Raw genomic sequence first — 22198 nt, forward strand, 5'->3', positions numbered from 1 at the left:
AAGCCCCACTGTACAACCAGTTGCCAGAGAATGAAAAGAAATATGCCCTGTTCACTGATGGGTCCTGTCGTATTGTGGGGAAGCATCGGAGATGGAAGGCTGCTGTATGGAGTCCTACGCGACGAGTTGCAGAAGCTGCTGAGGGAGAAGGTGAATCGAGTCAGTTTGCAGAAGTGAAAGCTATTCAGCTGGCTTTAGACATTGCTGAACGAGAAAAATGGCCAGTTCTCTATCTCTACACCGATTCATGGATGGTAGCAAATGCCCTGTGGGGATGGTTACAGCAATGGAAGCAAAACAACTGGCAGCGTAGGGGCAAACCTATCTGGGCTGCTGCATTGTGGCAAGATATTGCTGCTCGGGTAGAGAACCTGGCTGTGAAAGTACGCCACGTAGATGCTCATGTGCCCAAGAATCGGGCTACTGAAGAACATCAAAACAACCAGCAGGTGGATCAGGCTGCTAAGATTGAAGTAGCTCAGGTGGACCTGGATTGGCAGCATAAAGGTGAATTATTTATAGCCCGATGGGCCCATGACACCTCAGGCCATCAAGGTAGAGATGCAACATACAGATGGGCTCGTGATCGAGGGGTGGACTTGACCATGGACGCTATAGCACAGGTTATTCATGACTGTGAAACATGTGCTGCAATCAAGCAAGCCAAACGGTCAAAGCCTCTTTGGTATGGAGGACGATGGCTGAAATATAAATATGGAGAGGCCTGGCAGATTGATTACATCACACTCCCTCAAACTCGCAATGGCAAGCGCCACGTACTTACAATGGTGGAAGCAACCACTGGATGGCTGGAAACATATCCTGTGCCTCATGCTACCGCCCGGAACACCATCCTGGGCCTTGAAAAGCAAGTCCTATGGCGACATGGCACCCCAGAAAGAATAGAATCAGACAATGGGACTCACTTCCGAAACAACCTTATAGACACTTGGGCCAAAGAACATGGTATTGAATGGGTGTATCACATCCCCTATCATGCACCAGCCTCCGGGAAAGTTGAACGATACAATGGCCTGTTAAAGACTACCTTGAAAGCAATGGGCGCTGGGACGTTAAAAAACTGGGATACGCATTTGGCAAAGGCCACCTGGTTAGTCAATACTAGGGGATCTACCAACCGAGCTGGACCTGCCCAATCAAACCTGTTACGTACTGTAGATGGGGATAAAGTTCCTGTAGTGCATGTAAAAAATATGCTGGGTAAAACAGTCTGGGCTACTCCTGCCTCAGGAAAAGGCAAACCTATTCGTGGAATTGTTTTCGCTCAGGGACCTGGATATACTTGGTGGGTAATGCAAAAGAACGGAGAGGTCCGGTGTGTACCTCAAGGAGATTTAATACTGGGTGAGAATAGCCCATGAACTGAATTGCACCATGTTAAATAGTATATTATACTGTATATTATCACTACCATGATTACTATAGGTGACTAATTAGAATGTATGGAAAAGAGTGTAACCTGAGCATGACATAAATGGTATGGAATAAGGGGTGGATAGATGTCCTGGTTTCAGTTAGCACAGAATTAATTTTCTTCCTAGTAGCTGGTGGAATGCTGTGTTTTGGCTTAGAATGAGAAGAGTGCTGATAACACCCCGATGCTTTAATTGTTGCAGAGCAGTGCTTATACTAAGCCAAGGACATCTCAGCCTTTGCTCTGTCCTGCCAACAGGCAGGCTGGGGGTGCAGTAAGAGCTGGGAGGGGACAGACCCAGGACAGGTGACCCAAACTAGCCAAAGGGGTATTCCATACCATCTGACGTCATGCTAAACAATATATAGGGGTGGCTAGCCGGGGGGAGGGGGCCGGACTGCTCGGGGTTAGGCTGGGCATCGGTCAGCGGGTGGTGAGCAATTGCATTGTGCATCACTTGTTTGTACATACTATTATTACTTTCGTATTATCACCATTGTATCATCATTATTATTATTATTATTATTATTTTCCTGTCTTATTAAACTGTCTTTATCTCAACTCACGGGCTTCACTTTCCATTTCTCTCCCCCGTCCCAGAGAGGGAGGGGGGAGGGTGAGCGAACGGCTGCGTGGTGTTTAGCTGCCAGCCGGGTTAAACCACGACAGTGTGAAATCTTCTCCTTTCACTCTCTGAACTGCTGCCTTAGCTGTCACATCAAAACAAATTGGACCCACCCATCTGTTTTGTTGTATCATATGAATGAGCTTAATCTCTAGCTGTAGAAAATGTGAATGATAAAGATGCCAAGCGTTTCGATTGGGGAAAATACATGAATTATTTTAAGCATATGAATAAATACAATCTGCATTCATCTCTTTCTCCTGGGGTACTGTATCATGTGCAGCATAAAAAAGTACGAGACCCTCTGCTAGCTTGTTCCTGCAGAAGTTTTGGTGCCTGGCAGTGTTCCTCACTGAGGAAGCAAACGCATCAGTTCTTTGATAGAAGGGTAATCATTGCGCTTCTCTTAGCGGCAGCCATTTCATTACATGAAGCAGACAAACCCAGGACATGGTTTCCTCTTCAGATTTGAGAAGAGAATAAATTTAGAGGGCTTTTTTTTTTTTTTTAATAACTCCTGTCAATTTAAAGGAAGCACTAGCCTTTGCAACAACTGACACGTGCCCCCCGTTATTTTTTATAAACCAGTTACTTTACTGCAATATAAAGTTTAAGAAATAAAGAACGAGAATTTTTTCTGTCATTGTTTAAGCTGTGTGAAAGGGTTACACGTTGCTTATCTCTTTCCTCTCTTTTCAGACTGAGCTGCTTGACCTCTCCACGGTAGATGTAATCTTGATCTCCAACTATCACTGCATGATGGCATTGCCCTATATCACGGAGTACACGGGATTCACTGGAACAGTGTACGCCACTGAGCCCACTGTTCAAATTGGCAGGTAAAAAGCCCCTTAATATTCTCTACTCCTCTTTCATCACCGCTAAGGAAAAGGTGTAAAGGACAATATGGGTAGAGGAGTGGTGTCTAATGTTCCGAAGAGGCTCTTAGGCAGTAGCTGAATGGCAGCCAAGTCCTTAGTGCTGAAAATGTGTTAACTCAATGTTTCCCAGACTCTGGAACCGTCTGTCATTTACAGCAGGTGCTTTGTGTTGAGCCCAGGCAGATGTGGGGTAGTAGATCATGAGTGGGCTAAGACACCTTGAGCAGCAAGTATCATAAAGCCAGCTTCAAACCTTCAAAAACCATGGATCAACAATCTCTTGTGCTCTTCTCTTCTCCCCTCAAACAGAAAAGGAATCACCAATCTTTTAAACAGCAAATACTTTTAAGATTATTGCCTTGTAGTTTTTCAGTGTTTTGAGATTTGTACCAGCCTCTATACCATGGAGGGGAATTCAAGCTGATTTCATTATAAATGACAGCTGAGATTCTCTCATAAGCTCTTAACTGTAAAGAGAAGTGCTAAATTAAACCAGCAGAAATATGAATCATAGAATCACAGAATGGTTCAGGTTGGAAGGAACCTTAAAGATCATCCAGTTCTAACCCTCTGCCACGGGCTGGGATGCCACCCACTAGATCAGGCTGGCCAAGGCCTTGAACACCTCCAGGGATGGGACATCTACAACTTCTGTGGGCAACCTGTTCCAGTGCCTCACCATCCTTACAGGGAAGAATTTTTTCCCAATGTCTAAACAAGTAGAAAATTTGAGAGTTGTTTCTTGATTCGATAGATCAATTGCAGTAAGTAAGGGTTGCAGGTTTGGTCCTTAATCTTGTCTAACTGGACTTGAGCATTTCTCATGCAGAACAGTTGCCATTAGAAAACAGATTAGGCCTTGGAATCTGAACTTCTGCTGTAAGCACTTCAGGGCAGGAACTTTTGTCTGTTAAAGGTCTTATACAAACTTTCTATGCTGAAGTAATACCCCCTTTGTGTAAAAACAAACCAAAACTGAAGGCACGTCAAGGAGAAAGGAATTATATAAATATGAACTAGTAGTAGACGTTTGGACTATTGCTGGTCGATAGTTGAAGATAACAAGCACAGTATTGTTGGAGGGTGGACTCTGGTATGGTTCTCCCCACCCCAGGTAATCCTAGATACTATTTGCAGTTAAATCTGTCACTTCCTACCTTCAAGGGGAATGCAGTTTAGTTTTTGGCAGTGAAATCTCTAGCACCAGTTTTTAATGCCTGACGTATATTTCTATGTTAAGTACTGTGTTGTGCATTTGTAGATGAGGAGGGTTCCCTCTGAGATTGTGATGTGCTTCTCTAAGTGATAAACAGGCATCAGCTAACAAGTTTTCTTCATGTATTTTGTCCCATCCCATATGGCAAGCAGTCAGTAACATAGAAATCACCTTGTGCAGGAGGTGGGATTTTCTCTTGTCCTTCCACTTTCCAAATAATCCCTAGCTCAGTAGGCTGGATCCCTTGCTATCACAACCAGGCAGACAGAATTGGACTAGCTAAAGCTCAACACACTCAGCAGGGAGATAGTGGTGGCACTGGTAATTGCTGTGATGCCTCTGCAGGAAGACACCCTCTTTAAAACAGCCTGATGGCATTACAATTTGTGTGATACTCTGAAAGCATTTGGGACAAAGTTATGTCTTGCCTTAGAGGCTGCAGTACTAATTTAGTTATGTCTTTTCAGACTTCTCATGGAAGAACTGGTGAATTCCATTGAACGTGTGCCAAAGGCTCAGTCTGCCTCCATGTGGAAGAACAAGGAGGTACAGAGGTAAGGAACAGGCCACCTGGATTGGCTGACTGTCCCAAAATGCTAAAAACCAAAGTTTAGAATTCAGATGGACCTGCCGCCATTTGAGATTTGATTTGCTGATACCACTAAGCAGAAAAAAATACCTATGTGATGTACAGAATCCACACAAGCTTGATTCTTAGAAGAATCAAAAAGACACTTCTGTACCTGTCCTGTTCTCCCCTCACATTGGATAGCTCCTATTTTTGTGATTAGCAGAATCTATTAGAGATTTTTGTCTTAGCATCCTAAAAAGTTGATGAAATTAGCGAGCTATTTAAACTTAATTATATTGTATTCAAATACTTTTATATTAAAATTATATTTACATTTGTGTTTACTGAAAAGCTAAGAAACTCTAGACACCAAGCTGTTGGAAGCCACTGGGAGCCAACCACAGTGTGGTGCTACCCTTCTTCCCAGGGGTGCAGCCTCTTTTATGCTTGAGCAACAGAGAGTTTGGTGGATTTTTTTTCCACTTTGGTTTAAAGCTTAGAAGCAAATTGAAGGCTGAAGAAAAAAAAGCTTAGTTGGAAACTCCCTCTCTGTTATTCCATCTATACATAAAAACAAGGTGCTCAGAAGTGAGATCTTCTACCTCTAAAACTTCTGAACCTTGTGTAATACAAAAATTTTCCTTATGGTTTACTAATTGCAGATAATGCTCTCCTTGGAAGTACAGACAACTTTAGGGGCACATCATGTTCTACAGAAGAGACAGTTCCATTGGTAGCACATTTTAAAGATAGGACTGGTTAAAGAAAGTTATTTTTAACAACTGTTTTGTGCATTTTAATTGATCTCCCATTTGCTATTCCTACTTCTTAATGTGGCTTGACTTAAAAGTTAAATGTTAAAAATGAATTATTTAATAAGTTATAAATATCGTGTTGCCATTTTTCAGTATTGCAAAGCAAAGAAATCAAAAATCCAAATATGTTTAGCTATATATTATACTCCCCTGCTGAGCATAGGAACAGTCTTCTCTCAGCACAGGAACTGTCTTTTCTGAAGAAGACAACTGACACGTAGATGTAAAGCAAAACCAAAGATAATAAATTTGTTCATGATTTTGTGCTGGCTGATATATACTCTCATCAGAATAGTTTTTTTTAATTTTGGAGTCTGCGGGCCTGACTGAAACCACTCCTGAAGCTCACAGTGATGTGACGAGGGAGGACTGGAGCCATTATTCTTGTCACACGAGTGCCTGTGTTTTGTATGCATGGTATAAAGGAGGATCATATATCTTAGAGCTCATTTAATGTCACTTTCTTGGTGGTCGTATTTTAGAAAAAGTGCTGTCGAGCACTTTGCATGCCGTTGACTATTCCAGAGGTGAACTCAGACAGGTGATCTTTGTTCTGATTCAATTGATACCGAAGGCTGGAGTCTTCTTGTTGGAGCTCTATTTAAAATATATTTTTCTGTCTTATATGCAGCTGTTTGGTAACATAAGTTATAGAATCATTGATTATCCTAAGTTTTAAGGGACCACAAGGATCATCAAGTCCAACACTACCTATACTAAACTCAGTCTTGAGGCTGGAATGAACCAGTGTTGTCTGTGAGCTGGAAAAAGGACAAATCCAAATTCCATTCACAATTGTGCCCCACCTATGCTCTGAGTTTCCCCCTTCACTTCCCTACACCTCTGTAAAATGGAGCTCCTATCCTCCATGCAGGCTATACAAGGACTTAATTAATGTTTGCAAAGTATTTTGAGATTCCTGGTGACAAGTGTCATGCAAGCGTGAATGGAACTGATTATTACGGCATGTGAGCAAACATCCACAAATTAACACCTGGCTAATAGCACACGCAGGGTTAGACTGACATCCATTATTTAAGAAAATGCAATCCTTGGTGTAATTTTTTTAAATACTTGGCTGTTACTAGAACAGAATACTTATTAATTCTGAGTCTAACTTTAATTTTTCAGGCTGATCAATCACCATTTCTGCTTTACAGTTCAGCTAGTTTTACTCTGAATAGTTGGTATAAAACACAAAAGTATCATCATCTCATTAGATAAAGCATTGAAGCATTTTAAATGCAAATACTGTATAAAACGTAATAAGTTCATTATATTGGCTTATGTTTTTCCATTATCAGATCCAGTCTGAACTAATTGCTTAGCAAGTTTTATTGCCATTGGTTTTTATTTTAAATGTGCAGTTTCGTGGAAGCTCTGTAGATGCTCAGACAGGATATTTTTCAGGCTGATTAGGATTCAAGGGGGCTAAAGAGGAAGTTTGCCTAATGAAAGACACTTCGGTGACTACCTGTTTGATTGTTTCTTATATCTTCCTATCGAGTGGCTGAAACAGAGTGTTTCCTGAGACAAGGTAGGGGACAAGAGGGGCCGGTCTTCTAATCTATTTCAGTGCCAACACCCTCCCTTCCCTTCAGACAAGAACGTATTACACTATAATATACTAAACATTAACCTTTGCATTGAACAGAAGCAACTGTCTCTGCAGGTGCCCAGTTAAGAATACAAGCCCTTGAGTTTCTCAATTGTGAATTTTTTTATACTAACCACTGGATTGCATGTGTCTTCGTGATACCTTCCTGCTTATGGCTGTCCCTGCCTCTGCCCACATACATCTGGTTGTTATGAGGTGATCCACAGGTAGATGTTGCCACAGTGTTAGTAGATTCATTCCAGACTTTAAAATATCCTCCAATGATTACCTGTATAGATTTTAAAAGTTCAGGTGAGAGGTTGAATGCCAGCTGGGGCACATCTGAGGAGCCAGCAAAGAATGAAACCCACTGGTCTCCGCTAAGAATCCAAGTATATTTACAACATAGCCACAGAGTCTGGGCTAATAGGAACTTACTCCTGTCACCAAGGACAATTCCCCACTTTCCTCCATTACCTGGAGATACATTCTCTCCTTCCCAGAAGAGGAGCTCCCAAAAGCATCCAACAGTAAATGCTTCTTATGGTAGGTTAAAGGCTTTTACAGGCAATTTGCTTCAGTGCAGTGGTGGACAACTATCCACATTGTTTGGCCTTTTGTTGCTTATGACTTCCCAAAAAAGACCTTGAAGGCTTTGTTTGTTTCCTTAAGCACAGTATGCTTTCAGCCAGCGTGTGTTGGAATTACAGTTATCACGCTAGACCTGTACAGCACTCTTGGCAAGAGCTGGTCTTAATCCTTTCTTCAGTATCTTAAATTATGGAGGAGTTCACTGACCTAGTAGATATAACAATAAATTAAATTCCTTTAAACAAATTGATCAAAGAAACTTGACCAATTTCCATAAATCTTTTGAAATTGGTTTGAATTAGCCTTTGATTTAGCGTTGGTTTAATATACAAAAAAAAAAAATCCTATTCTTCTTATGCATTTGGCAGCTGTGCTGCTTCCTGCCTCAGTTCATGTTGCTCAGGCAGATTTATTTCCCAGAAGTTAGCCATCTCTCTTGCAGCCTGTGACATTACGGTTCACTTCTTCCCCTGACAGCACTGCCCAGCTAACTTGCAGCGTTTGTGGAGAGCAGAATGGATGGATTTTTCTTTTTTCTTTGGTGTAAAACATCTTAAATACTTCCGTGTAGGGGATCGCAGAGTGCTCTGCAGTGTCAGCGAATGTCTCCTTGGCAGTGCACTCCGAGGGCAGGCAGGGTATCGGAGCTGAAGGCGAAGAAGTGGAAGTCCCAGGATCTTGTAAGACAGCAGTTACAAAACTGAGAGCAGAGGGCACATTTGCTCACGATCTGGTACCAGTATTTGAATCACAAGCTTGCAGCTTGCGTTTGTTGTCAAATTCTTAGTTTTAGAGCTGGGATGTGCAAAATAGAAACTGAACCAAGGTCCCAGCCGTGTCTACCAATTTGAGCAATGCATTTCGTGTTGACGTGTCAGATCAGCCAGCATCTTTCATCGGTGGCAAAAATACCCCAGGAGTTGCTATAGCACCTTCATCAGAGCTACTTTGAAGGAAAGGCTGGGTAGGAACAACAACAAAAAGCAGAAGGAGAGCAGACTTCGGGGTGAGGCAAAATCTGATTCTGCTTCTGAACAGGCAAAAAGCCTTGCTCCTTGCTTTGAAGCACCAGGCATATTTAAAAGAAAATAAAAAAAAAAAAGAGAAAACCTAATATAGGGAGAATAGAAATGGGAATAAAAGCTGGCAGTCCATCAGGATGTTCTGAAAACACCCAGATCCTGTCAATCTTTGCAGGTTGCTGCCAGCCCCCCTGAAGGATGCAGTGGAGGTGTCTATGTGGAGGAAGTGCTACACCATGCCAGAGGTGAACGCTGCGCTCAGCAAGATCCAGCTGGTGGGGTATTCCCAGAAAATTGTGAGTATCTGCAAAGCTTTCCTCAGGTCAATAGCAACAACTACTTCCCCTGGAATTGACTGAGAAATTCCCTTCCTTTTCTATTTTCCTTCTAGATCCTAAGTAAGATCTAGCTACCCTAACCTGGGAAAGCAAAGCGAGATTGTATTGCATGTACCTCAGTCTGCCTCCCAGGAAGGGTGGTTGTTTGTTGAAAATCAGGGAGTATCCATTTGTTTCTCCTCATCCTCAGGGGAGGCCAATTTTAAGGCGTACCTGTGAATTTAGAATTGCCGGCTGGCCCACTGAGAGCTGGGAGGATGTACCAAATGAATGTATCCTCTCTGTCTGTAACCCACATCCCCTCCTGAGTTGCTGTATCTCACTTCTGGGAATCTTTTGAGTGCTTCAGCCTCCTCCACTTTCTTTTATGTAGCAAATTAGGGGTTGTAAACAAAACCTAATGGTTCAACCTGAACTTCAGACGCTCCTTTCCGAAGGTTCCCAGCTAAGGTTTGTTGTCTCAAATGCCATTAACTATAAACTGGTGTAGTTTCTAGAATGAAGGGAACCAACAATTCAGTAATCTGAGATACCTAAGTATCATATCTAAGGAACAGCTGCAGCTTGGTCTAACAACCAGGCAGGTTGAGGGTATTTAGACTTCCTCAGTGTTGGTGGATAGTTACTGCTCCTTTTTGACTGCCCTCATGGTGTGGATGCATCTCACTTCATTTCAGATCTGGACCTTTGAACCAATCATTCTTTCACAGTTACTGGAATAAAGGAGACGTTTTTAGAGCATACTTTATCTCTTCCCAAAGCAAACTTATAAAATAATCAGAGCCTAATTAGTCAGCTAACCCAAAGCATGGCAACATCAAGAATGGTTTGGTATCCATTTTACAAGTCTGCGTGTCGGCAGAATATAGAGCTTTGGTTTACAAACTCTGAGGAATAGAAGAATAGTGACCCTGTTTTGTTTTGAGAGGCATCCAAATATATATATTGGGATAGTAGAAAAATCATTAGTATTGCATGAATCCGATACTTGTTCTATTATTCAGTAACCAGAAAGTAGAGCACATTAGTGAAGTGTACACGGATGCTTATTTTCCTTTCTCAAAACAAGAATAACCCATTGCTGTGTACAGATAAAGCAATACACTCTCCAGTGACATCTGAAAAGGAGAAAACTGGCAGGTTGTTTATGCTCAGAGCTGAAACTGAAATTTGAATGGAGTTTGCAGGGAGTTGTTTCTAAATCACCTGTAGATAGCATTTTTAAAGAAATAAAGTTGGTAAGTGGTAAGTACAATCAGAAAGTGATCATGTTTGTCTTTAATTTTACATTTTCTACAGCAAAATGTGTGACCCAAAATGAGTTTTTTATTAGTACAGAATTACTTGCCCTTCCTTCTTTCCTGCTGGCCAGTAACAATAAATGTTGCCTAAAGGGGTATAATCCTCAAGGATGTAAAGCTCCTACAAGCTTCCCCAGTTAGACCACAGTTCACTTGTCCAGCGAGAATTATGATGCTGTGTGAAGTCAGTTAGACATCAGAGGATTAACACTGAAGAGAGTCTTGATGAAGGCCAAACCTCAGGAATTTTTTCTCAGAGCATGTGTCCTGTTAGACCTGAGGAAATACAAACAGCAGACATAAGGCAAACTCCATCTTCATACAGGCCTTGAAATGCAGAACAAATTTTTAAATATTACTGATGATAAAATGACCGGTTCTGACTTTCCTCAGGGGCTCTCTCAAATTAACATCTCTTGCTGTGTGTTTCAGGAGTTGTTTGGTGCTGTACAGGTCACCCCTCTCAGCTCAGGCTACGCTCTTGGAAGTTCCAATTGGATTATCCAGTCACACTACGAAAAGGTTTCCTACGTTTCAGGATCTTCTCTGCTTACAACACACCCTCAGGTACAGCCATTTTTGTTAGTCTTCTATAGGGAGAATCGTCTTTGCTCAAAAAATAAATAAATAAATGAAAATAGAGGCTCACCCAGGTGGGATCAGGTAGAAACTGTCAAACATATTTCTGTTAGCAGCTGGCTAGACTCTGAATAGGCGTTGAGAAGACGTAACACCCTGGTAAGTGGACAGGTATCAATAGTTGCTAAGGAAGGACAATCAAAATTCTTTGTTATTGATGACTCGGTGTTAACCTACTCACCACCTGTGAAATTCTCTCTCGCATTAAATAGGAAAATTTCAACAGAGTTAAACAATAGACCATTAGTGACTTTTTAAAAAATCCATATTTCACTAAAGAGTCTTTACAGACAGTTCGCAGACTGCTTCTATATCACTTCTGAAACATCCTTCCTTGGGAGAAATGATAGCTAACTGGCTGCCAACATTTCCACCCTGCTCTGCTAAGGGCAAAGTCTTTATAGTGCTGTAGATGTAATTTCCAGTAAATTAATTCTCTCTAGATCCATAAATTCTTAGTGCAAAGAATGTCTTGAAGTTTGCAGTACTCTGTGCTTCAGAAGTTGTCAAAATAGTTGAAAGCAATATTAGCAGGAGGTATTTAAAAATAATTTAGAAAATGTGTCAGGTTCATGATCAGTAAGTAATTTCCCCCAAGGTGAATATCTGCTAAAGAGTATTGCTTCTGAGCATCCTTCATTTAAAAGCTTGATCTCAGGAGCTGAAAAACTGCAGTAGATAAACCATCCTTAATATCCTTAATAGTATGGCTGTACTTAGCTGCACGCACTGTATCAGAGTCTCCAGATCCTGTTTTCTCATCTGCCTCAGACTGGCCTGGGCTATACTGTTTCGAGACCTAGTGAAGAAGCAGCAACAGTATTTGACAAGACATGAATATAATGTTTCAGGGAGGAGAAACTTTGTACTATAGGAAGTGGTTTGGTAACAGTGTTTTCTGTTCCTTGACATGAAATGGTGATTCAGTTTTATCAAATTAGTCTGACCATGTGTCATTATTTTCCAAAAGTGAACATTCATCTGCACTGCTGGTAAAAATCCCTGGTTTAAGGAAATGACCCTGCTGTGGCAGGGAATGGGTGTGAATGATCTGCCTGGTAAGAGCACAGCCCGTGGGCAGCAGATTCCACTCACTGCAACCTGCAGGAGAAATGGTAGCAGTTAGGCAGGGCAGTTTCAGCTTTAATGTGTGCAGGAAATGGTACTACAAGCCTACCAGAATCCCTAAGAACCTACTCTGCTAACAGGAGATGAAGGCTGGACAATTCATGCTGCTGTTGTTGTTTCTTGTCCCAGATGGTCACCGAAGTCTTCATTTTTATCATACAGTCCATTGCACTCTGCATTATGTTATACTAAGGCATAATTTGGAGGAATAGCAATAGCAGGTAGTTAAGAATGCATTCAGGTTGCCCTTTTCTTGTTATTCACATCACAAATGGTATCAGGTATCATTTGCCTATCAGATACCATCTTTGTCTTATATTTGCTTCCAGATGGCTGTTGAAGACAAAGGATAGATTTTGACCTACTGCTAATCCCTGTGAACACCACTACAAGCACTACATGGTGATTCTGTAGTAACTAGTGGGTTTTGAGATCTACCAACGAGCTCTTCATCTATTTAATGTGTTGGACAGATAGTATATAGTGATAACAGTATCTTGATTGGTACAAAGCCTAAATTGTCTTCAACAAACAAGCATTTTTTTTTTGGGGGGGGAGTGAAGAGTTGTTTGTCTGACCTGTTTCTCCATACCATTGTGGTGAGTGAGCAGTCATAATGAAACTCCAGTGTCAGACATTGCATTTTCTTGTTGGTGGTGTTATTTTAAGATAGTTTTAAAATATGTAAAAACATATCCTGAGTTTTTTGAATAACAGTGTAATCTTAGCACTTTTCCAGCCTTCTGGAACTTCCTCCATTATTAAAAATGAATGTCAGGTGACTAGGCTCTCATCAGCAGTTTGCTTAGGATGAGAAGACACGGATTATTTGGACTTACTACTGGAAGAATGCTGCTGCTTCTTGCATCTTGTCTAATATACACAATAACAGCTTGGAGAGCATTTCCTTTTCTCAGTGTGGAAGCAAGATGAGGTTCTTCTCACCCAACTCAAACTTCCCCTGATCCCACTATCCTTCCTCCACGTCCTCCCTTCTGCCAGCACTGGGATTTAAGTGCTGGCGTGTTGGTGGTGGCAGCACAGGAGGGAATTAGCAGCCATGGGAAGACAGCAGGATTGTTTCTTTGGTGTAAACTGTGACTTAAAGTTTTCTTGAATTTTCAAGTTACATAGAGGTTACGTTTATCATCAGCAGAGTTGTGTTACATCTGTAGTCAGTCCCTGGGTATTAAGAACAGATAAAGTGAAGCAGTTGGTTTGGGCAGCTTAGACACCTCCCAGGATGTGGGACATCCTACAGACAGCTGAAAGTAGATGCAGTGAACGCTGGCTTTTCGGTCAATCTTCGACACGGCACCATGAGTATCTTGTGAAATCCTCAATTGGTCTTGGTAGGAAGCGCAAGAGAAGGATTCAGCAAGGCTGAAAGTAACTGAAGAGCTTTGAAAAAGATTTGTTTGAGAGTTAGGTCTGGCACCGTTAACTGTTCTCTACTTTTAATTGTTCTCTACTTCTGTGTTCTGGCAGATGGTCTCTATTGAAAGTTTTGCCTCATCCTCTGATGAGGCTAGAATTGACACCATTGCCTGTTGGCACCAAAGTGGAGAACAGCAGTTGACAGCACAGGTTCAGGCATGTCACTAAAAGCCTTTTAAGACGTATTCTTTACATTAACCCACAAAAATCGATGCGAGCCCTCTCAGTGCAATAGCAGCTGAAATTATGTGTATCTAATATGGCATAATCGTTATGTACATTATCACAGACAGATTCGATATTATTTTTTATTGCATTATTGGCATTTCATTTTCATGGACACGCTATGGAGAGTCAAAGATTGCGATAAATCTCATGTAGCAAGTCTGGTCCTACAAGGTGATACACCGTGTAAACTTCTGTTGGAATTGGTATGAAATTCCCCTGCAAGTCTTGAGAGTGCAAGGTCTTTCTCAGCTAATCAAGAATGGCACTGAGGGACTGTGAGCAAGGGAACTAACCGTGTGCTGATCTTCTGAGTTCAACAGAGAAAATCTGTTCATCGGTTCTCCTCTGGTAGAAAGGTAGAAACCTTTCCCAGTTGGTGAGACCAAAGAGAGTCTATTGAGAGTAAAATTACCATAAAATACTGTGCAATTGGCTGCAGTTTCCCTCTGTTTGCTTGAACAGTAGCTGTGGGAAGCGCAGTCCAGCCCAGAGCAAGGCTTAAAGTTAACTTTTTACCATAGCTGTTTTATGTCTGCAGAGGGAGAAGTAGATTTTGTCTCTTCAAGATTGAATTATGCTGGATTTTGAGTATCAAAAATGTATGTATTTAATATCAGGTCACACTTAAGTATAATTTCTGGATTCTACTGTATGTTTGCTACGGGAAAGACATGAATGTGCATTTTCCGTCCTGCTTTAATAAGGTGCCAGTATAAAGTAAGTTGAATGATCAACCTCAGTAAAAAATATGTGAGCTGTTATGCACAATCAAAGCAGAAGTGATGTTTGCTTCAACATTATGCAGCCTGCCAGCGGCCAAGATGCCACGCTATTTCCTTGGACCATGAAGTCATCAGTCCCTCTGCTCCACCTGCGAGCCACAGGATGGACTGTGCAGGTGTCACCTCCTCTGTCCCCCAGGAAGCAGACCTTGTGAAGATGATCCTTGTGATAACTGCCCTCAGCACTAACCACACAACCTAGGGTTGTACCTACGACTGGAGGCTCTCAGTACTACATGCACTGCAGACCTAGTGGATCAGAGGTCATAACCCTCTGAAGACATCTACTTCACTCTGCTACAGCTTAGCCTCTAGCACAGCCTTCAAAGAAAGATACAGGATAAAGGGGTAGCGCTAGTCAGGTTCACAAGGGGAGATTGGTAAGGCAAGACATGTTTTCTCTATCAGTTTAGCTCTGGTGTTGCATTGGGAACACTGTGTTGTTGTTTTTTTGTGTGTAGTTGCATTTGATTTTTAACCTGTTTTCAGCTGCTGTCTTTTAAGATGATACTTGTATGTTTGGCATGATATTACAGCTATATTAGATAAGTAACTATTTCTTAGATACGTAAACAAAATATATCAAATTAAGGAATCTAAAACAATTCCTTATTTCTACCAGCAGTAGCCATTTCCCACTTCACCAGAGATGACTTCTGAAAAAGCCTGCACCAAACAGTTTTAAATGAGAACTTGAAAGTTGTGGTTGTAATACTGCAGGCAGAAAAGCAGCCTTCACCATCAAGGGAGAGCCATGTGCAAAATTGAGTGTCAAACACAAAATTGAGAGCTTCAAGCCCAAAGTCTTTTGCTGATCTCACCTCTTTCAAAGAGAATCCACTAAATGGTAAAACAGGGGGAAATGGTGCTGCCCCCGACAAGACAATGAGAGCTGAAAATCAACGCTGACACCAGGATTTGTGAAGGCTGGTTGGAAACTAGTGCAGCCAAGATAGGAACACAAGCATTAAACCCTTCCTGACTGCAAGAAATGGTTGTCTTTTCAATTGTTCAGCTCCTAAGGCCATGAAATGATTAGTCTATGGAGAATACCACTTTGTTACATCCAATTACAGTTCCATTGCTTGCTTTATGCTGTAAATATGCAAGGAAATGGTTGTTTTTATTAACTCCAGTTGCATTTCCACAGATAGAGGGACGTTTGGTTTAACGTGTTCCATTTGTGTTCCATTCGTTCTCCTTGATCACTGCATCTCTTGGTGCAGAGCAGAGAAACCTGTGTTATGACTCCCATGTTACTCATTTTATCTCACTGTACTCTGTTTCAGCCCATGGACCAGGCTTCTCTTAAAAATAGTGATGTGCTCATCCTGACGGGTCTTACACAAATCCCCACTGCTAACCCAGATGGCATGGTAGGAGAGTTCTGCAGCAACCTGGGTAGGTCGGTGTAAGAAATCTTCTGCGTATTTTATCATCTTATTCATTGCTTTGGGTGGGAAATAATTCTGAGATTCCTGGAACTGAATAAGTTGTCCAGCTATAGCTCCTGGCATAAAACTAGCTGTTTAGATTTTACGATGTGCTCCTGATGTCATTAATACAGTAAGTGCTTAGAAAGCCACAAGTTGTACCTAAAATGTTTTGGAATGGAACAGGTATTACAAGATTTAATCATCTGCTGCTCTTGGTTTGCTAAGTATGTCACTTAGCTGCCAACAGGCTATGTGTTGCCTGGGTTTTGGAGATTGTTCCCATCTGAAATATTACTATTTCCTTCCTGTATATAAGCCAGTGTAAAATCTTTTATGCTTTTTTGTGATTTTCAGTTTTGAAAACAAGCACATCTGCTTCCCTTCTTACACCTGATTTTTAAATATACCAAAAGCAAACAGCACAATCTCTGTTTAAAAAAAAAATATATTGAGATATATTTATAGTCCCCAGAAATATAAAACCTAATCAGACACTTTCACAGCTGGAAAAGCTGATAATTGCAAAGCTGTGATAGCAGTGTGAATGGCAGCATTTTCCAGCCTGTTTGGAATGTCACATCCAGTACTGTTCTCTCCTTTTCTCCCCTTCCTCCACCTCAGTTCTTCTGTACTCTCAGCTTTCTATCATCAAACCACTTTCTCAGGTCTGTCTTGGTATATTGCCTGTTCTTTTTGTCAGACATCTCCTGTTTATTTTTAACTATTCTTTTACAAAGAAGACTGAAAACCTCAGGATAGGAGGATTGTTACAAAGGTTATTAAAAGACATTAGAAGTCTAAATTGGGAATCTTCACTATAAGCAAGTGCTCTGGACCCCATTGCTCACCTGGGAGGAATTGGAGGTACAGTATTTAGGTGTCTTACCCAAGGTTGCAAAATAAAGATGAGAACAGACTCAAGTGCAAATAATTCTTAGTCTTACTTCTTACCTATGAATCTACTCTTGGAGAAGAAAAAAAATAAACACAATACTTTCCTTCTTCAATTTTTAAATCCTTTTCTGCATATTCACAGGTGCTGACTATCTGTGTACTAACTCACAATCCCAGTATGGAGCTGCCACAGTAGTGGAAGGGAAATAATGCAAGGGATGTGGTAGATTGCTCTGTCACCCACCATCTCTAAATCAAAATCAGATATCTCTCTTTTGGACATGTGTCAGTTCAAATACAGGTCATAGGTCCTAAGTACAAGGTGATATTACATGGGGTTTGTTTATCTGAAGAGGTGAATTACAGGGTCAGGGTGATTCCTTGTGATATAAATACTTATTAATAGGGTGTGTTTTGGCATTTTATGAAAATAATGATCTTGGGATATACCAAAGATTCTGTTTGCCAACATCCTGGCTCCAGCAGAGACCACAAGCAGATGTCTAGAGAAGAACAGAAGAATAGGGTGAGATGATATGATACTTTCCCCTCGTAATCTCATAGCCTTCAACTATTTTTATTTCAGGAATTTCCTGAATCAGACGTGGTTTTTGCATAGTTAATAATGCTCAGTGGATTTCTCTTCCAGGAACTTGTTCAACCTCTCCTTGAAACTGTAAATTCTTAACACCTGTGACTTCCTTCCCTAAGTGATGCCTGTGTTTGTGTGTGTGTGTGTTACAGGCTGTGTTTTCATTGTTTTCATGCATTGCTATTTTTATTACAAGCTGGCAGACGAGCTTTGGTGACCTTGTTATGCTAGATCCAAATCTACTGCCCTTCTCTGTCCCTTTCTGGACCCTTATGGGGCTTACTGTCCCCTGGCTGATGGTAACATGATCATTTCTATCATCTTATCTTACTTAAACCACCAAGGAAGCAGGTCTGAGCTGTGGTGTCAGCCTTTTTTCTGGAGAGGCTGAGGAGTGGTGCATGTTGCCCTGCTGCCAACTCTGCTGCAAGTTATCCACCAAATTGCAAGCAGTTTGGTGGTCACTGTTGTCTTAAACTGCAACAGCTGTTTGCTAAGTAAACAGTAGTGAGGCTGTTGTTAATTAAAATGCTTTTAAAATATTAAACAATGTCTTAAGGCTGTAGCTTGGGCCAAAGCAAAATCCAAAAGATGAATGTGTATAAATAAATGCGTTACATATGTAGATACAGGTGGGTGTTTATCTGCACGAGTCGTCCTGGTTTACAGAAACATTCTGAACTATTTTGAGGGTTTTGCAGGTCTTCAAGCCAGCTTCTATCTTGAAAAAGAGAAACTCAGAGAAATTAAGAAAACTATGAAACAGGGAAGGAAGATACCTGCATAAAATGATACCACTGTAAGAAGCTGGAATTTGAGTGGTATTTGCCAAAAAAATGCATTGACTTGGAAAAAGCAAATCATTTTATCAACAATGCAGTGGTAGGACTGTCTCTTATCAGTAGTATTTACACATCTACCCCAACATCAGGAGAAGAAAATAGTGAATCCGTTTTCTTGCAAATGTGTAAAGTCCAAAAACCACTCGGTTACTGTGAAAAGCAATATTGGAGGCAAGCTGAGCACAATAGCTTTCATATATTTCCCTATTTCCAAAACGGTCAGGGGACTTCGCAAGAAGCTCAAACTACACTTGGTAGAGGCAGACACTGCAAATTTACCAAAAATGTGTATCATAGGGTAACGGCATGTTTGTGAGTAAGTGTTGTTAAGCACAGAATTCAAAGTGTGAAAATTTCACCTTGATCTCTGTTTTCATCCCAGCATGTATAGTTGTGGACGCTGATTCCCATTATTACCAAGTCACATGTGTGATTTGCTCTCCACATCGTGTGTGCTCCACTGAAACCATACTTTGTTGTGTCTCCAAATTCATCTCCATTTAGCCCAAACCCCCTTTTTTTTTTTTTTTGGTACAGCACTGCAGCGCCAGCACTCTGCAGCTTGAGGAAAGCAGTTGTATTTTTACATTGCTTTGGGCATCATCAGCAAAATTGCCAGACTATCTGTAGGGACAGTTTTGTGATATTTTGCGTGCGGTCGTGCCTCTCTGTGCGCGTGCACATGTTTATATAAAGCAGAAAAGAGCACAGTTTGCTTTTTAGGTGCCAACTTGACCTTGTGGTGGCAGCTGTTGGGAAGGCAAGAATCTCGTTGTGAGTTGTAAATTGAACAACTTGTTATGGAGCTACTGAAGGAGACTAAATTTGAAATGCCAAGATTATTATGCAACTTTTTTCAAGTGAGTGCAGCCATCGGTCACAGAGATAAATTGGGCTTTGAACAGCTTTCAAATGTATGGGTCTTCTTAATGACAACTGTAGAAAGTTGTACAAGAGAGCCAGATTGAACCTGCCACTTGCATGGAAAGCAATATGCTTGTACAGGTTTTCATCCATGGTTTGGAGAGGCTGGGAGGCAATCCTCATCCCTTTATGAAACCACCTCAGAGCACCACCAGGAATTAGTGCCTGACTGTTTAGATCACTCTGTGGTCAGCAAAGACAAACTTGCACCAAAGAACTGAATAGTGTGTTCTAAGCCCAAAAGTCGACACACACAGTCTTGGCAGGGTTGCGATAGCTGTGTTGCTAACTTTTCCTGTCCCGAGGCCTAGGCCAGGCTGAAAGGTGCATCACTGTGCAGCCAGGAACATGAAATTTAAGGTGCCAGCAAGCCTGGGTCTGTGGCCTGGTGTGCAGATGGAAGAGTATTCCTCTCACTGGACAGTAATTTTATATTAATTATTGCTAACCAGCTCTCTAGTTTTCCTGGGAACTGAAATCCAAGTTGGTGTCTGTATGAAGGCCTCGCCCACCATCTTGAACGTCTGGTTTTCAATCAAAAATTCTTGAGGCGCCCATAGCAAACCAATGGCTGCAGGGAAGGGAGAGCTACAAATTCAAACTCTAAGGCTTAAGAATGAAACCCCAATTTTCCCAGGAGACACACATCTCGCTATTTGAGCCAGTATCCTCATTCAGGACATAGGCAGAGGTGCAGATGTGCCTTTCCTTAGGATTTTCCACTGCTTACTAATGTACTCTGCATCCTCTGCATCTGTCCATGCAGCATTCATGCTGCTGTGGATGTAGGTACTTATCTTTCCACTTTGTGGAATTTTTGGGTGTACAACAAAGCAACATAAATTCTGCTCCTGGAGCCAGAGGCTTAACTTCCAGCCCCCAGATGGTTTTTGAAAATATCGTCCTTAATCTCCTCATTCCTGTCTTCACATCCTGTTTACAGATGGGATAGGTTAGGCTTGCACATGTAAGAGGGATAATATAACACATTGCTGGGATTTCTTGTAACATCTCAAGTTCTAAAAAAACATCAAGTATTGCTATCCTTATTCACAGATATTTTGATGGTAGAGTTTGTATGTGACCTGGAGAAAACCTAAGCAATAAACCCACTACGCTGCTGTTAGTGTTGTATAACACAGCTCTGACACAGAAGGTGTTTTTCACCACTGTTTGTTGTTGAGAGCTGCATCTAATAGGTACTGACTCCTAAAAGGAGTTAAGCACCTAAATGCATGTGAGAAATCCCACCATGGAGTCAGTGCATTTCCCTAGACTCCATAAAGCTTTGAAACATTCAGCCATAAAAATCTTCTTTGAACATTTAGGTGGTGCAGAAAGACCCTGTAATGTTCTAGATCTGTACCCTATCAAAGCTTATCAATAAACTGCAGTCAAGGAAGTGATTATGGCAGGATTTGATATATGCATTTTCAGGCTCTTTCACAGCTTTTTGTGTAATGCCTTGATGCGTAATGTTACTGCTGCTGCACTGCAATTAACAGCAGTAGATGGTTTTACCCCACGACCACAGATGAAATCTTAGTGAGGCAGCCACTGCTTAGTGAGCTGGACAAAGTATTTCCTCTTTCCCATAAGGTACAGCATTTTTGTAATTCATCCTGCCAAAAAGAACAAAATGCTTGCTGTTGTGCTTGCTTTTGCTGTTGCACTCGGATCTGTCTTGATTTCAGAGTAAACCTATTTTTCTTTTTTCTTTTCCTCTTTTTTTTTTTTTCCTTGGGTCCCATGCTGTCTACAGCTCGTTGAGGTTTTAAGTTGTTCTTGTTATGTTGAAAGGGCATAGAAATATGTAGAGCTTTTAAAAAGGAGAAACATTCCCCCCCCCCGACCTCTACCTTTGAGAGCTGTTTGAAATAACTGTATCTTCAGCCATTCATCCAGCATCCTGAAAACATCGTGTACGGAACAGCTTACCATGTACAGGGCTTTCAGCTGAGACCTGTGAACTGTCGTCCTTCACCTCTCGTGGACAGCTGATAGATGGAAGAGGCTTTTATTTTGAGGGTTGGGTGTTTTGTGTCCCTGTGGACATTTATCTTCGTGTGCCAGTGCAAGATCGCCCTCTCGTGTCAGGAATTTTGCGTGTGCTCAGTCCGTTGTGTGCCCCTCAGCTTACGGAGTAAAATAACTCTGCTAAGCCAGGAGAAGGCAGTAAATAAATGTATTTAATGATCAGAAGTGATCCCCCCAATTCATATGCATAACATGGTCTGCCAACTCGTCCAGCAGCTTCTTTCTATCCCTTATGTTTGGATTAAAGGAACTCAATTAAAAAGTTTAAATATGAACCCCGTTAATTGATTTTTCTCTCTCTCTCTTAGCTATGACTGTCCGGAATGGAGGAAATGTGCTGGTTCCCTGTTACCCCTCTGGAGTAATATATGATCTGCTGGAGTGCCTGTATCAGTATATTGACTCTGCTGGACTCTCCAATGTCCCTTTTTATTTCATCTCTCCCGTTGCCAACAGCTCCCTCGAGTTCTCCCAGATCTTTGCTGAATGGTAGGTGTTAAAGAGCTGCTTTATCAGGCTTGATTCACACACTCAACTATGGTAAATAAATATATGCAGGTTATGTCTACTTGACATATTCTGATTTATACTCCATTAGAGTTGTGCACGTTTCCTGTGTCACAAGGGTGTGCGTGCGTGTGTAAGTAGATGTTCTGTAATTAGGGGAGCATCGTTTCCTGTAGAACATGCAAATTCAAATGGTCTATGCTTTTTGGTACTTGCATTGGTGATTAAATGATGGACCTGACCTGAGTGACTTTTAAATATTCCTTTTTGCAAATCTCATTTAATGCCCCCAAAATGATACCCATGTTCTGCCTATATAGGCAAAACATATTTTTCAGACTTAATTTTCCTTAGTCAGCA

The 22198-nt window shown here is 41.3% G+C and overlaps 1 protein-coding gene across 1 annotated transcript in view; it reads left to right on the forward strand.

Annotated features, from left to right (window-relative positions):
- INTS9 (integrator complex subunit 9) overlaps positions 1-22198 on the forward strand; it is a 73669-nt gene that overhangs the window by 18861 nt on the left and 32610 nt on the right. Inside the window, exons 5-10 of the mRNA XM_082755735.1 lie at positions 2760-2899; positions 4625-4711; positions 8929-9049; positions 10825-10959; positions 15896-16007; positions 21640-21820. Coding sequence (XP_082611861.1) covers positions 2760-2899; positions 4625-4711; positions 8929-9049; positions 10825-10959; positions 15896-16007; positions 21640-21820 — 776 coding nt within the window. The remainder of the gene's footprint in view (positions 1-2759; positions 2900-4624; positions 4712-8928; positions 9050-10824; positions 10960-15895; positions 16008-21639; positions 21821-22198) is intronic.

The sequence above is a fragment of the Aythya marila genome (assembly GCF_965140915.1).
Source record: "Aythya marila genome assembly, chromosome: 3".
In the NCBI taxonomy this organism is placed as follows: Eukaryota; Metazoa; Chordata; class Aves; order Anseriformes; family Anatidae; genus Aythya; species Aythya marila.